General features: G+C 46.0%; 1 protein-coding gene across 2 annotated transcripts in view; it reads right to left on the bottom strand.

Annotated features, from left to right (window-relative positions):
• Positions 1–14174, bottom strand: part of sv2ca (synaptic vesicle glycoprotein 2Ca) — a 170498-nt gene that overhangs the window by 15730 nt on the left and 140594 nt on the right. For both annotated transcript variants that reach the window (XM_078396641.1, XM_078396642.1), the window contains exons 5-10: positions 12502–12635; positions 9916–10005; positions 8271–8381; positions 6373–6461; positions 2519–2683; positions 691–824 (exon numbers count right to left, since the gene is read on the bottom strand). In XM_078396641.1, the coding sequence (XP_078252767.1) occupies positions 691–824; positions 2519–2683; positions 6373–6461; positions 8271–8381; positions 9916–10005; positions 12502–12635 (723 nt within the window). The remainder of the gene's footprint in view (positions 1–690; positions 825–2518; positions 2684–6372; positions 6462–8270; positions 8382–9915; positions 10006–12501; positions 12636–14174) is intronic.

The raw sequence follows: 14174 nt of genomic DNA, 5'->3' as shown, positions 1-14174 counted from the left end.
TAGCTGATGAGTTGCCAACCAGGACAGTGTTGGGTCGGGAGGTGATCACGGTGCAATTGATAAGATGGCAACCACAGGAGATCATAGTCCTGCTGCTCTGGCTAATAAACACTACAACCTCCAAATAAGCTTTGAACTACATAGACTTGGGGGCATTGGATTTTGTCTTTTTGCACTATTATTGTGTGTTTTTATGTGTATGTATGTGTGTATATGTGTTTGCGTGTGTGTCTGTTTGTGTGTGTGTGTGTGTGTGTGTGTGTGTGTGTGTGTGTGTGTGTGTGTGTGTGTATATGTGTGTGTGTGTGTGTGTGTGTGTGTGTGCGTGTGTGTACATATATATAATACACATAAATGCGTGCATACATACACATATATATATTATATATATACCTATGTGTGTGTATATTATGTATATATTATGCATGTACACACACACATACACTGAATTTTGGTTTTTGTGTGTTATATTGTTTACAGAGTACTATCTTTACATAAGAAAATAACTGCAGATGCTGGTACAAATCGATTTATTCACAAAATGCTGGAGTAACTCAGCAGGTCAGGCAGCATCTCGGGAGAGAAGGAATGGGTGACGTTTCGGGTCGTGCTGCTGCAAGTAAGAATTTCATTGTTCTATCTGGGACAAATGACAATAAAACTCTCTTGACTCTTGATTTACACACTGACCTGTATTATAGAAAAGAGTTTCTGTAAATGTGCAGTTCTTAAAATAAGTCAATAAAGATGTCACATCTTCAAAATAGCAGTTCTTAAAGAGGGAATCTTCAAAGGTTACTGATCTAAACTTCATGACGCTGAACCTATTAAAAAAAGGAAATATATATTTTATTGCTTACGGGGAAACAACAGACAATAGACAATAGACAATAGGTGCAGGAGTAGGCCATTCGGCCCTTCGAGCCAGCACCGCCATTCAATGTGATCATGGCTGATCAACCACAATCAGTACCCCGTTCCTGCCTTCTCCCCATCCCCCCTGACTCCACTGTCATTAAGAGTATCTAACTCTCTCTTGAAAGCATCCAGAGAATTGGCCTCCACTGCCTTCTGAGGTAGAGAATTCCAAAGATTTACAACTCTCTGAGTGAAAAAGTTTTTCTTCATCTCCGTTCTAAATGGACTACCCCTTATTCTTAAACTGTGGCCCCTGGTTCTGGACCCCCCCAACATCGGGAACATGTTTCCTGCCTCTAGCATGTCTAATCCCTTAATAATCTTATATGTTTCGATAAGATCCCCTCTCATCCTTCTAGGAACTGTAGATGCTGATTTTCAAAAAAATTCTGAAGAAGAATCTCTTGCCCAGACTAGAATCTTTATATTTAAGGCAGAGGTAGATAGATTCTTGATCAGTACAGGTGTTAAGGGAATTGAGAACTAGAGGACATGGGTTTAAGGTGAAGGGTGTGGGGCGGGGGGGGGGGGGGGGGGTCAGAGTTGGGGGGGGGGGGAAGGTTTAAGAACAACTTGAGGGGTAGCTTTTTCACACAAAGAGTGGTGGGTGTATGGAACGAGCTGCTGGAGGAGGTAGTTGAGGCAGGGACTATCACAACGTTTAAGAAACATTTGGACAGGTACATGGATTGGACAAGTTAATAGGGATATGGGTCAAAAGCAGGCAGGTGGGACTAATGTAGTTGGGACATGTTGGCCGTTGTGGGCAAGTTGGGCCGAAGGTTCTGTTTAGTGGGAGAGTCTCGGACTAGAAGTTATAGCCCCCAGAATTAAAGGACGTTCTTTAAGGAAGGAGATGAGGAGGAATTTCTTTAGTCAGAGGATGGTGAATCTGTGGGATTCTTTGCCACAGAAGGCTCTGGAGGACGTCAGTGGATATATTTAAGGCAGAGCTAGATAGATTCTTGATTAGTACAGGTGTTAGAGGTAATGGGGAGAAGTCAGGAGAATGGGGTTCGGAGGGAGAGAGAACAGCCATGGTTCTCTATTCTCCTCCTATTCACGTATAAAGCCCTAAATGGACACTCCCCCCCCCTACATCAAAAATCTTCTAACCCCCCTCGCTAACTCCAGGTCCCTCAGGTCGGCTGACTTGGAGCTACTCACTATCCCGCGGTCTAGGCTTAAGCTCAGGGGTGACCGCGCTTTTGCGGTTGCAGCTCCTAGACTGTGGAACAGCATCCCTCTCCCCAACAGAACTGCCCCCTCCATCGACTCCTTTAAGTCCAGGCTCAAAACCTATTTCTACTCCCTAGCGTTTGAGGCTCATTGAGGAGGCGCTGTGAACTGTTTGCGTGCTACTGTATGTTTCATTTCTTTTTTTCCATTGGAACCTAATCAGATGTACAGCACTTTGGTCAACGTGGGTTGTTTTTAAATGTGCTATACAAATAAAAATTGACTTGACTTGACTTGATGGTTGATCGGTGGAGTAGACTTGATGGGACGAATGGACTCATTCTGCTCCTGGAACTAATGAAGTTATGAATGTGTTTGGCCTTTGGCAAGCAATGAGATAAATGACCAAGCCGAACCTGACCTGTCTTTTATGTACTCTCCATTGGTGTGGATTTGGTTCTCCAGTGTAAAGTTGAACACAAAATCTTCGACTCTTTCTCCATAAAACCTTTTCACCCGGGATGCATACTCATCGGCTTGAAGGTGCTTGATGACGTCAGGAAACCAGACAGAGAGACCATAGTAACTGAAACGTAAAAGAGTGGGCTAAGAGACTTGCGTCTGCCAGAAGGTGTACAAATCAGAACAGAAGGATGTTGTTTTCAATTCCTCTGATGCACAGGAAGCAATTTGCTCCAACTCTTTGCTGTTTATGCAATTAAATCTGTTTAGTGATGCTTGAGAGGAAATAATGGAATGCATGATGTGATAACACACATAATGGATGGTTTCATAATTGATTAATTAACCGACTACTGCGATCCGTGGGTAGGAAATAACTGGGCTTCAAATATGCCAACACTGGTTTCTTTCCACCGTTCCAGCGACTTTCAAGGAAAAAAAGTGCAAACGCGTTTTTTATTCATGAAAATATGTTCCCTCCTTTGCTGCACCCTCAGGCAGTCCTGCATTGTCTCGTTCAATTTGCTCAGGAAGGCGCAAGTGCCTAATTGCTGTGAAATAAAGATGTGTTGAGTTCAGGCCAGCACAGCAGTGTATCTCACCTCACCTTGGATGCACTCACTCGAGTATCCTGCACGGGTAATTAGACAGCATCGAGTTTAGCTTAGTTTATTGTCACATGTGCCGAGGTACAGTGAAAAGCTTTTGTTGCTTGCTATCCAGTCAGCGGAAAGACAATACATGATTACAATCGAGCCATTTGCAATGTACAATAGACAATAGACAATAGAAAATAGGTGCAGGAGATGGGCATTCGGCCCTTCGAGCCAGCACCGCCATTCAATGTGATCATGGCTGATCATTCTCAATCAGTACCCCGTTCCTGCCTTCTCCCCATACCCCTCTGACTCCGCTATCCTTAAGAGCTCTATTTAGCTCTCTCTTGAATGTATTCAGAGAATTGGCCTCCACTGCCCTCTGAGGCAGAGAATTCCACAGATTCACAACTCTCTGACTAAAAAAGTTTTTCCTCATCTGTTCTAAATGGCCTACCCCTTATTCTTAAACTGTGGCCCCTGGTTCTGGACTCCCCCAACATTGGGAACATGTTTCCTGCCTCTAACGTGTCCAACCCCTTAATAAGTTTATACGTTTCGATAAGATCCCCTCTCATCCTTCTAAATTCCAGTGTATACAAACCTAGTCGCTCCAGTCTTTCAACATACGACAGTCCCGCCATTCCGGGAATTAACCTAGTAAACCTACGCTGCACGCCCTCAATAGCAAGAATATCCTTCCTCAAATTTGGAGACCAAAACTGCATACAGTACTCCAGGTGCGGTCTCACTAGGGCCCTGTACAACTGCAGAAGGACCTCTTTGCTCCTATACTCAACTCCTCTTGTTATGAAGGCCAACATTCCATTGGCTTTCTTCACTGCCTGCTGTACCTGCATGCTTCCTTTCAGTGACTGATGCACTAAGACACCCAGATCACGTTGTATGTCCCCTTTTCCTAACTTGACACCATTCAGATAATAATCTTGATGAATGAACGAATGAATGAATAGGTTTATTGGCCAAGTATGTGCATATACAAGGAATGTGCCTTGGTGCTCCGCTCACAAATGACAACACAAACATACAGTTGACAATGAAAAATAAAGCATAAACACATCAAAAGATGCATACTTAGTTTAATTTACTTTAGTTTACTTTAGTGATACAACATGGAAACGGGCCCTTCGGCCCACCGAGTCTACACCAACCATCAATCGCCCGTTCACACGAGCTCCATGTTATCCCATCTCCGCAACTATTCCCTACACACCACGAGCAATTTACAGAGACCACATAACCGACAAATCTGCACAACTTTGTGATGTGGGGGGGGGGGGGGGGGGGGGGGGGGAGGGGGGGGGGGGGAACCAGAGCACCCGGAGGAAACCCTCGCGGTCACAGGGAGAAGGTGCAAATTCCATACCTTCAGCACCCAAAGTCTGAATTGAATCAGGGTCCCTGGCACTGTGAGGTAATAGCTTTACCATCTGTGCCACTCGTATATAGTTATCAGTCCATCCACACTGAAGATGGACCATTGGGACTACATTGAACACTGTAACTTTGTTGGCACCCTATACTTAGCAACTCTTTGTATACTTTGTGTATGTTTTTAAATTATTAATCAAAAATATTTATTCAAATATTAAAATAATATATACAATACAATAAAACCAAAACAGAACCCACCACCATAATACATGACAAATGATAAACTACTATACTTCTATCTTACACTCCTTGTCAAGGATACATCCAATCCCCCGCGGTGCCCAGCGGTCCCGGAGATCCCCCAGGGTGCCCGTGGACAGCGCGTAGTCCCTCTCTAACACCACCCGGGCGAGGATGTAACCTCGGAAAAGGGGTAGGCAGCCGGCTCGGGCAGAGCCCTCTTCCGCCTGGCGCCGCGAGTCGCGGATGGCCAGCTTGGCCAGGCCCAGGAGCAACCCAACCAGGATATCTTCGGCCCCACCCTCTCCCCTACGCACAGGGTGTCCAAAGATGAGGATGGTGGGTGAGAAGTGCAGCCGGAAGGCAAGGAGCAGCCCCTTTAGATAATGGAACAGGGGCTGCAACCTCACACACTCCACATACACGTGGTACACAGACTCACACACTCCATATACACGTGGTACACAGACTCACACACTCCATGTACACGTGGTACACAGACTCACACACTCCATGTACACATGGTACACAGACTCACACACTCCATATACACCTGATACACAGACTCACACGCTCCATATACACGTGGTACACAGACTCACACACTCCATGTACACCTGGTACACAGACTCACACATTCCATGTACACGTGGTACACAGACTCACACACTCCATATACACCTGATACACAGACTCACACGCTCCATATACACGTGGTACACAGACTCACACACTCCATGTACACCTGGTACACAGACTCACACATTCCATGTACACGTGGTACATAGACTCACACACACCATATACACCTGGTACACAGACTCACACACTCCATGTACACCTGGTACACAGACTCACACACTCCATGTACACCTGGTACACAGACTCACACACTCCATATACACGTGGTACACAGACTCACACACTCCATGTACACCTGGTACACAGACTCACACACTCCATGTACATGTGGTACACAGACTCGTCCAGCCCACAACAGTGGCAGGCGGCTGGCGAGTCTGTGAACCGCGAGAGAAACAATAGACAATAGACATTAGGTGCAGGAGTAGGCCATTCGGCCCTTCGAGCCAGCTTGTAGGGGACCCAATGGTGCAGTACCCTCCACCCCAGGTCTCTGATCGAGAGGGGTAGAATCCCTGCATAGAGGGACCCCCACTGGGCTCCCCAACATACTTTGTGTATGGTGGGCAAAACAAAGAATTTCACAGTGACATGTATCATTCAGCCATTGATTTACCCATATTGGTTCGGGCATCACATTCCTGAACAGGACACGTTCAGTTCAGTTTAGTTTTATTGTCACATGTACCGAGGTACAGTGAAAAGCTTTTGTTGCGTGCTAACCAGTCAGCGGAAGGACAATACGTGATTACAATCGAGCCATTCACAATATACAGATACACGATAAGGGAATAACGTTCAGTGCAAGATAAAGCCAGCAAAGTCCAATCAAAGAGAGTCTGTGGGTAACCAAGGAGGCAAGTAGGTTGAGTGATACTTTAGAACAGTTTACATCACAGATAAGTTATGTTTAATGGGCTGTGAGTACAGGAAGCCTTACCCAAATGACAAGGTTGACCAAACTATAATCAGCAGAATGGTGTTTCGCCTGACAGGGTAGTCAAAACATCTCATGAATGTCAACCAAATCTGTGAAAACAAAACAGAACAACATCGTCAAACTCAAGAGGTATTTAATTAAACCTGCAGCTGCTGATGCAGGGAGCTAAGTAGAAGCTGCCATGCGGGTTGGGAGCTTATTGTTTTTAAATAAGAAATGGGACTTGTGGCTGCAAAGTACTCCTGAGGTGGGAAGATGAAGCATGTCTGAAAATGGACTCATTTTCAGCCGGCACGGTGGCGCAGCGGTAGAGTTGCTGCCTTACAGCACTTGCAGCACCAGAGATCTGGGTTCAATCCCAACTACGGATGCTGTCTGTACGGAGTTTGTACGTTTTCCCCGTGCTCGGGTGGGTTTTCTCTGCGATCTTCAGTTTCCTCCCACACTCCAAAGACGTACAGGTTTGTAGGTTAATAGGCTTGGTGCATGTGTAAAATTGTCCTTAGTGTGTGTAGGATAGTGTTAATGTGCGGGGATCGCTGGTCGGCGCGGACTCGGTGGGCTGAAGGGCCTGTTTCAGTGCTGTATCTCTAAACTAACTAGACTAATTAGGTTTAATTAAGACAACTGCTCAAGTCTGCTCTGCCTCCAGGGATGATCACTCACTTGAACAAGTGCCGGTACCAGACTACCTGCCTCTATGGCACCTCAGAGTAAGTTCACCATAACGCCATTGGAAGTTAACATGACAGGATACCGTACAGAACCTTTCTTATGCTCACAATGAACCATATTCTTTATTTTCTTTTCACAAGATCTGCCTTTTGGTGTCAGGATTTCCCAGAAACCTGCAAATAATACTGACTCCCCTTCAAAGGACGTGAAGGGTCATGGAGTCATACAGCGTGGAAACAGGCCCTTCGGTCCAACTTGCGCACACCGTCCAACATGTCCCATCTACATACATGGAGACTCTTAGCATACTTGTGTATGGTGTGCAAAACAAAGAGTTTCATTGTAACATGTCACATGTGATAACAAAGTGTCATTCATTCATTCACTAGCCAGTGTTAGGTCCATATCCCTCTAAACCTGTCCTATCCATGTACCTGAACAAATGTTTCGTGAACATTACAGAAGTCCCTGCCTCAACTACCTCCTCCGGCAGCTCGTGCCTTACACCCACCACCCTTTATGTAACAAAAGTTTCTCTTACATCTATCCACTCTCACCTTAAACTTATGTCGTCTGGTTCTCGATTCCCCTACTCTGAGCAAGAGGCTCTGTGCATTTAACCGATCTATTCCTAACATGATTTTTTGTACAGGGAAAGGGGATCATTCATCCAGTTGCACTTTCAGGAGGCCCCAAAATTTTAATCCAGGCTGAAATCTTTCCAATACGCCTTAAACTGGAGGTCTGATTTTTATCTGTTAAAACTACTCTCTCGGCCTTTGCCATTTCAGAATGAGATTTATCTACGTTCAACGTGGATTCCACAAATGGCGGGTGAAATATTACTCTCCTGTGCACAGTCTCTTGGATCATGGCACTAGAGCTCCTGCCTGACAGCGCCAGAGACCCGGGTTCGATCCTGACTACCGGTGCTTGTCTGTAGGGAGTTTGTATGTTCTCCCCGTGACCCGCTTGAGTTTTCTCCGTGGTCTTTGCTTTCCTCCCACAGTCTAATGACACACACTTTTGAGGGTCAATTGGCTTGGTAGAAATGTAAAATTATCCCCAGTGTGTGTAGGATAGTGTTGCCGTGCGGGGATCTCTGGCCGGCACAAACTCGGTGGGCCGAAGGGCCTGTTTCGCACTGTATCTCTAAGCCGAACTAAAACTAAACAAGAGGAAAGATATCGCCAGAAAGGACATCACAGGCCAGTTTTACTTACTCCATACATCTCCGTTTTGATTCGAACAAACCATCTCATGTACCAGGTGCCTGTGTCCGTCTGTATCTCTATCAATTCATCGATCTGTTTCGGGATCTTGATTCTATTGACCTGCAGAAACAAATACTGGTAAATAAAACACACTTCACTGCTCTATGTTTTCCTGAGACAGATTGGATTTTCAACCCTAAATGAAAACCAAAAACTGCAGATACTGAAAACATAGAAACATAGAAAATAGGTGCAAGAGGAGGTCATTTGGCCCTTTGAGCCAGCACCGCCATTCATTGTGATCATGGCTGATCATCTACAATCAGTAACCTGTGCCTGCCTTCTCCCCAAATCCCTTGATTCCGCTAGCCCCTAGAGCTTTATCCAACTCTCTTTTAAATTTATCCAGTGAAACCCTGAAATAAAAACAGGGAAAGTTGGGCTGGAAGGCTTGTTTCCACGTTATGACTCTATTGGCAGGTGGGACCAGTGCAGATGGGACATGTTGGCCGGTGTGGGCAAGTTGGGCTGAAGGGCCTATTTCCACACTGTATCACTCTATGACTCTATAAATGCCGGAAGGGGCTGATGAAGTGTCAGGGATCTGAAACATTGGCTGTTTCACCACAGAGCTGACTGGCCTGCAGAGTATTTCCAGGATTTTATGTTTTTAATTTCACGTTTTCAACCACCTTCTATGGTCGGCATGGTGGCGCAGCAGTAGAGTTGCTGCCTTGTAGGGTCATAGACCCTTGTTCAATCCCAACTACGGGTGCTGTCTGTACGGAGTCTGTACGTTTTCTCCGAGATCTTAGGTTTCCTCCCACACTCCAAAGACGCACAGATTTGTAAGTTAATTGGTCAGGGATCACTGGTCGGTGCGGACTCGGTCGGTCGAAGGGCCTGTTTCCACGCTGTATCTCTAAACTAAACTAAACTAAGAAAGTAAATGTGCCACGAATAGTCAATCTCATTTATATCCATTCTGATCAGTTCAAAACTCAAGGCAGTACAAGTGAATGTTGGAAGCATAAAGATAAGCCTACACATAACATATAGCATAGCCAGCATAATCAAAATTGACCCACATCAGTCATTTTTCTCTTCCCCCTGCTCCCCTCAGACAAAAGGTACAGAAGCATGAAAGTGCACACCATCAGATTCAGGAACGACTTCATCCCAGGTTTCTGAACGGTCCTTCCATAGGCCAGAGTACTTCAGACCCTTCTACTTCTTTTTCTTCCATGCTGTATCTTTTTAAGTTTAGAGATGCAACATGGAAACAAGCCCTTCGGCCCACTGGGTCCATGCCGACCAGCGATCCCCGCACATTAACACTATCCTCCACACACTAGGGACAATTTACACTCATGCTAAGCCAATTTACCTACATGCATGTACGTCTTTGGAGTGTGGGAGGAAACCGAAGATCTTGGAGAAAACCCACGCGGGTCGCGGGGAGAACGTACAAACTCCTTACAGACGGGATGGAACCCGGGTCTCCGGCGCTGCAAGAGCTGTAAGGCAGCAACTCTACCGTTGTGCCACCGTGGCTGCCCAAAACTAAACTGAACTCATTTCACCTTGTCAGGACTCTGAAGCATCACTCCTAGCCCACCCTTTCTCTGGGAACACTTCATCGTTTCACACTTACTGTGAACACTTTCTCTGGTTGGCCCCGGGCTCTCATGTTCGTGTCGTGGATCTGCTTCAGGATCATCCAGGCCTCGTCATGCTTTCCCACCTGTGAAACACAGACAGACCCAAAGCCGTGACACTTCATCCCTTTCGGAGACCGAAGTCTTCTAATCATCAAAACGTAGAACATAGAACGGTACGATACGATGCGATATGATATGATACGACACGATACGATACGATACGATGCAATAGAACTTTATTTATTCCAGGAGGGAAATTAATCTGCCAACAGTCATGAAATACATGAAACATGAAATTAAAGTGAGGAGTGGAAAGGATTGGGGATGTGCAAAGATTGATTTGGGGGGAGGGGGAGTTGTACAGCACAGAAGGGGGAGGAGTTGTACAGCACAGGAACAGGCCCTTCGGCCCACAATGTCTTTGCAAGTTTAAGCTAATGACGGCAAGTTTAAGCTAATCTGCCCTGCCTGCACACTATCCACATCTCTCCATTCCCTGCATATCCATGTGCCCATCTAAAAGCCTCGTCAATTGTATCTGCTGTATTGTATCTGCCACCGCCACCACCACCACCCCTGGCAGTGCGTTCCATGCACCCCACTACTCTCTGTGTAAAACAACTTGCCCTGCACATGTCCTTCAAACGTTGACCCTCCCACCCTGAAGCGAAGCCTTCTAGTTTTTGTCATTTCCACCCTGGGGAAAATACTTTAACTGTCGTACAGATGACACTTAAAAATTCCTCTTTACTCCTATACTGAAATCCTCTTGTTATGAAGGCTAACATTCCATTAGCTTTCTTCACTGCCTGCTGTACCTGCACGTCAACTTTCAGTGACTGGTGTACAAGGACACCCAGGTCTCGTTGCACCTCCCCCTTACCTAACCTAACTCCATTGAGATAATAATCTGGTATGGTAAAATTATAAATTGTTCCTAATGTGTGTAGGATAGTGCTCGTGTGCGGGGATCGCTGGTCGGCATGGACTCGGTGGGCCGAAGGGCCTGTTTCTGCGCTCTATCTCTAAACTAAACTTAATGCAGGAAGGTTTTGGGATGAATTGAATGTTCCTCAGAGTACATTTATTTTCCAACAGTCAAAATCAATCATAGAATGGCTGTGAGGATCTCCAAGTCTTGAGGGAAAATTGGGGGAGGGGAACAGGGTCGGGTAGAGGGAAGAAAACTAGGAAATATCGAGTGCAAAATGGTGTCAAATATGTCCACAAATATGTTCCTCAAACAAAGACAACATTGATTGTTACTGCAAACTATCAATGCTACTGGATCCCAGAAACGAAACAGAAAATGCTGGGTCTTCTCAGTAAATGTCTGAACCATTAAAGTCCAACAACCTGAAATGAAACTTTAGACTTCAGAGACACTGCGAGGAACCAGGCTCTTTGGCCCACCGTGTCTGTGCTGACCAGCTACCACCCTGAACACTAGCACTATCCTACGCACTCGGGACTATTTACTGAATCTAATTAACCTATAATTCTGTACATCTTTAGAATGTGGGAAGAAACCGGAGTACCCGGAGAAACCCACGCATTCACTGGGAGAACATACAAACTCCGTACAGACAGCACCCGCTGTCAGGATCGTACCTGGGTCTCTGGAGTTGTGAGGCAGCAACTCTACTGCTGCGCCAACGTGCTGCTGTGAAATGTTTCTTTCAAATTTGAAATGAAATTAATTTTTCCTGCTCCCTCCTGCAATCAGTCTGAAGAAGCGGTCCTGACCCAAAACATCACCTATCCATTTACTTCAGATCGTGCTTGACCCGCTGAGTTACTCCAGCATTGTGTGTCTACCTGAAATGTTAACTCTGCTTCTCCCTGCACTAATGATACCTGATGTGCTGAGAATTTATACTGCCGTGCAGTGTGGGAGTAAAGAGGTCCTTCTGCAGTTGTACAGGGCCCTGGTGAGACCACATCTGGAGTACTGTGTGCAGTTTTGGTCTCCTAATTTGAGGAAGGACATCATTGCTATTGAGGCAGTGCAGCTTAGGTTCACGAGGTTAATCCCCGGGATGGCGGGACTGTCATATGAGGAAAGATTGGAAAGACTGGGCTTGTATTCAATGGAATTTAGAAGGATGAGAGGGGATCTTATAGAAACGTATAAAATTATAAAAGGACTGGACAAGCTAGATGCTGGAAAAATGTTCCCAATGTTGCGGGAGTCCAGAACCAAAGGCTACGGTCTAAGAATAAAGGGGAGGCCATTTAAAACTGAGATAAGAAAAAACTTTATCACCCAGAGAATTGTGAATTTGTGGAATTCTCTGCCACAGAAGGCAGTAGAGGCCAATTCATCGGATTAATTTAAAAGAGAGTTAGATAGAGCTCTAGGGGCTAGCAGAATCAAGGGATATGGGGAGAAGGCATGCACAGGTTACTGATTGTGGATGATCAGCCATGATCACAATGAATGGCGGTGCTGGCTCGAAGGGCCAAAATGGCCTCCTCCTGCACCTATTTTCTATGATTCTATATTTTCCAACATTTTGTTGTATTATTATGGATTGTTATTGTATTCTGAGTCCGTGCAGGAAGTGGAAGCACCTTACCTCCAGCAGATATCGAGGACTTTCAGGCATGAAGGTGAGGGCCACGACTGAGGAGACGCACGGTAGAGCACAGACAACGACAAACACTCGCCAGCTGTGGAACTGGTATGCAGAACCCATGCTGAAACTCCAACCTGCCCGGGAAACAAGCACATTCACAGCAAGTTAATTAAGTTCATTCGTGGCCCAGTTGTGCTTTATATGTCACATGCGCAACTGCACAGTGACTTTTAGTTTAGTGTAGAGATACAGCGCGGAAACAATAGACAATAGACAATAGACAATAGGTGCAGGAGTAGGCCATTCAGCCCTTCGAACCAGCACCGCCATTCAATGCGATCATGGCTGATCACTCTCAATCAGTACCCCGTTCCTGCCTTCTCAGTACCCCGTGCCGACCAGCGATCCCCACACATCAACACTATCCTACACGCACTAGGGTCATTTTGTACATTTACCAAGCCAATTAATCTACAAACCTGTACGTCTTTGGAGTGTGGGAGGCAACCGAAGATCTCGGAGAAAACCCACGCAGGTCACAATACAATACAATACAATACAATACAATACAATATATCTTTATTGTCATTGTACCGGGGTACAACGAGATTGGGAATGCGCCTCCCATACGATGCCAATAATTTAATTAATTTAAACAACAACAACCCAACGAAACAAATTGTAACAGTTTTAAGACAGAATAAAGTGCAAGTGGATCTGTGCCGGATCACTGTGCGATGTGACCATCCGGCTCAGCAGGACCGGTTCATAGCAGCTATGGCCCTGGGGATGAAGCTGTTCCTGAGTCTGGAGGTGCGGGCGTAGAAGGCCTTGTATCGTCTGCCCCATGCACGGGGAGAGACATACAAACTCCGTACAGACAGCGCCCGTAGTCTAGATCGAACCCGGGTCTCTGGCGCTGCATTCACTGTAAGGCAGCAAATCTATTGCTACGCCGCCGTGCCGCCCTAATTCTTTTTGCATATTTTCAAATGCGGGCGACGCCATGTTTTGGCGCCATTTCCAAAGTTCAGTCTACTGGAGCGGTCCCTGATCCAGGTAAGCCCCAGGATCCTGCATGGCCTTTCTTCGTCACTTTTGACCGGATCAGCCTGCAAACCGACGTCTCCCCTCCTCTCCTCTCCTCCCCTTGCCCGGCCATCTTTGTGTCCCCGGGGGCTCCTCCTGCAGCTGACCTTGAAGGAGCTGGAGGCACTACCCCTGTTCACCCTCCTACTGGCCCTTCAATTCATGTTCTCATGTTCAATTCAATTCATCTGTGCCCGGAATGGCGGGACTGTCGTATGTTGAAAGGCTGGAGCAATTAGGCTTGTATACACTGGAATTTAGAAGGATGAGGGGGGATCTTATTGAAACATATAAGATAATTAGGGGATTGGACACATTAGAGGCAGGAAACATGTTCCCAATGTTGGGGGAGTCCAGAACAAGGGGCCACAGTTTAAGAATAAGGGGTAGGCCATTTAGAATGGAGATGAGGAAGAACTTTTTCAGTCAGAGAGTGGTGAAGGTGTGGAATTCTCTGCCTCAGAAGGCAGTGGAGGCCAGTTCGTTGGATGCTTTCAAGAGAGAGCTGGATAGAGCTCTTAAGGATAGCGGAGTGAGGGGGTATGGGGAGAAGGCAGGAACGGGGTACTGATTGAGAGTGATCA

This window comes from Rhinoraja longicauda, chromosome 3 (assembly GCF_053455715.1).
Source record: "Rhinoraja longicauda isolate Sanriku21f chromosome 3, sRhiLon1.1, whole genome shotgun sequence".
Lineage (NCBI taxonomy): Eukaryota > Metazoa > Chordata > Chondrichthyes > Rajiformes > Arhynchobatidae > Rhinoraja > Rhinoraja longicauda.
This window is presented reverse-complemented; position numbering and strand designations above follow the sequence as displayed.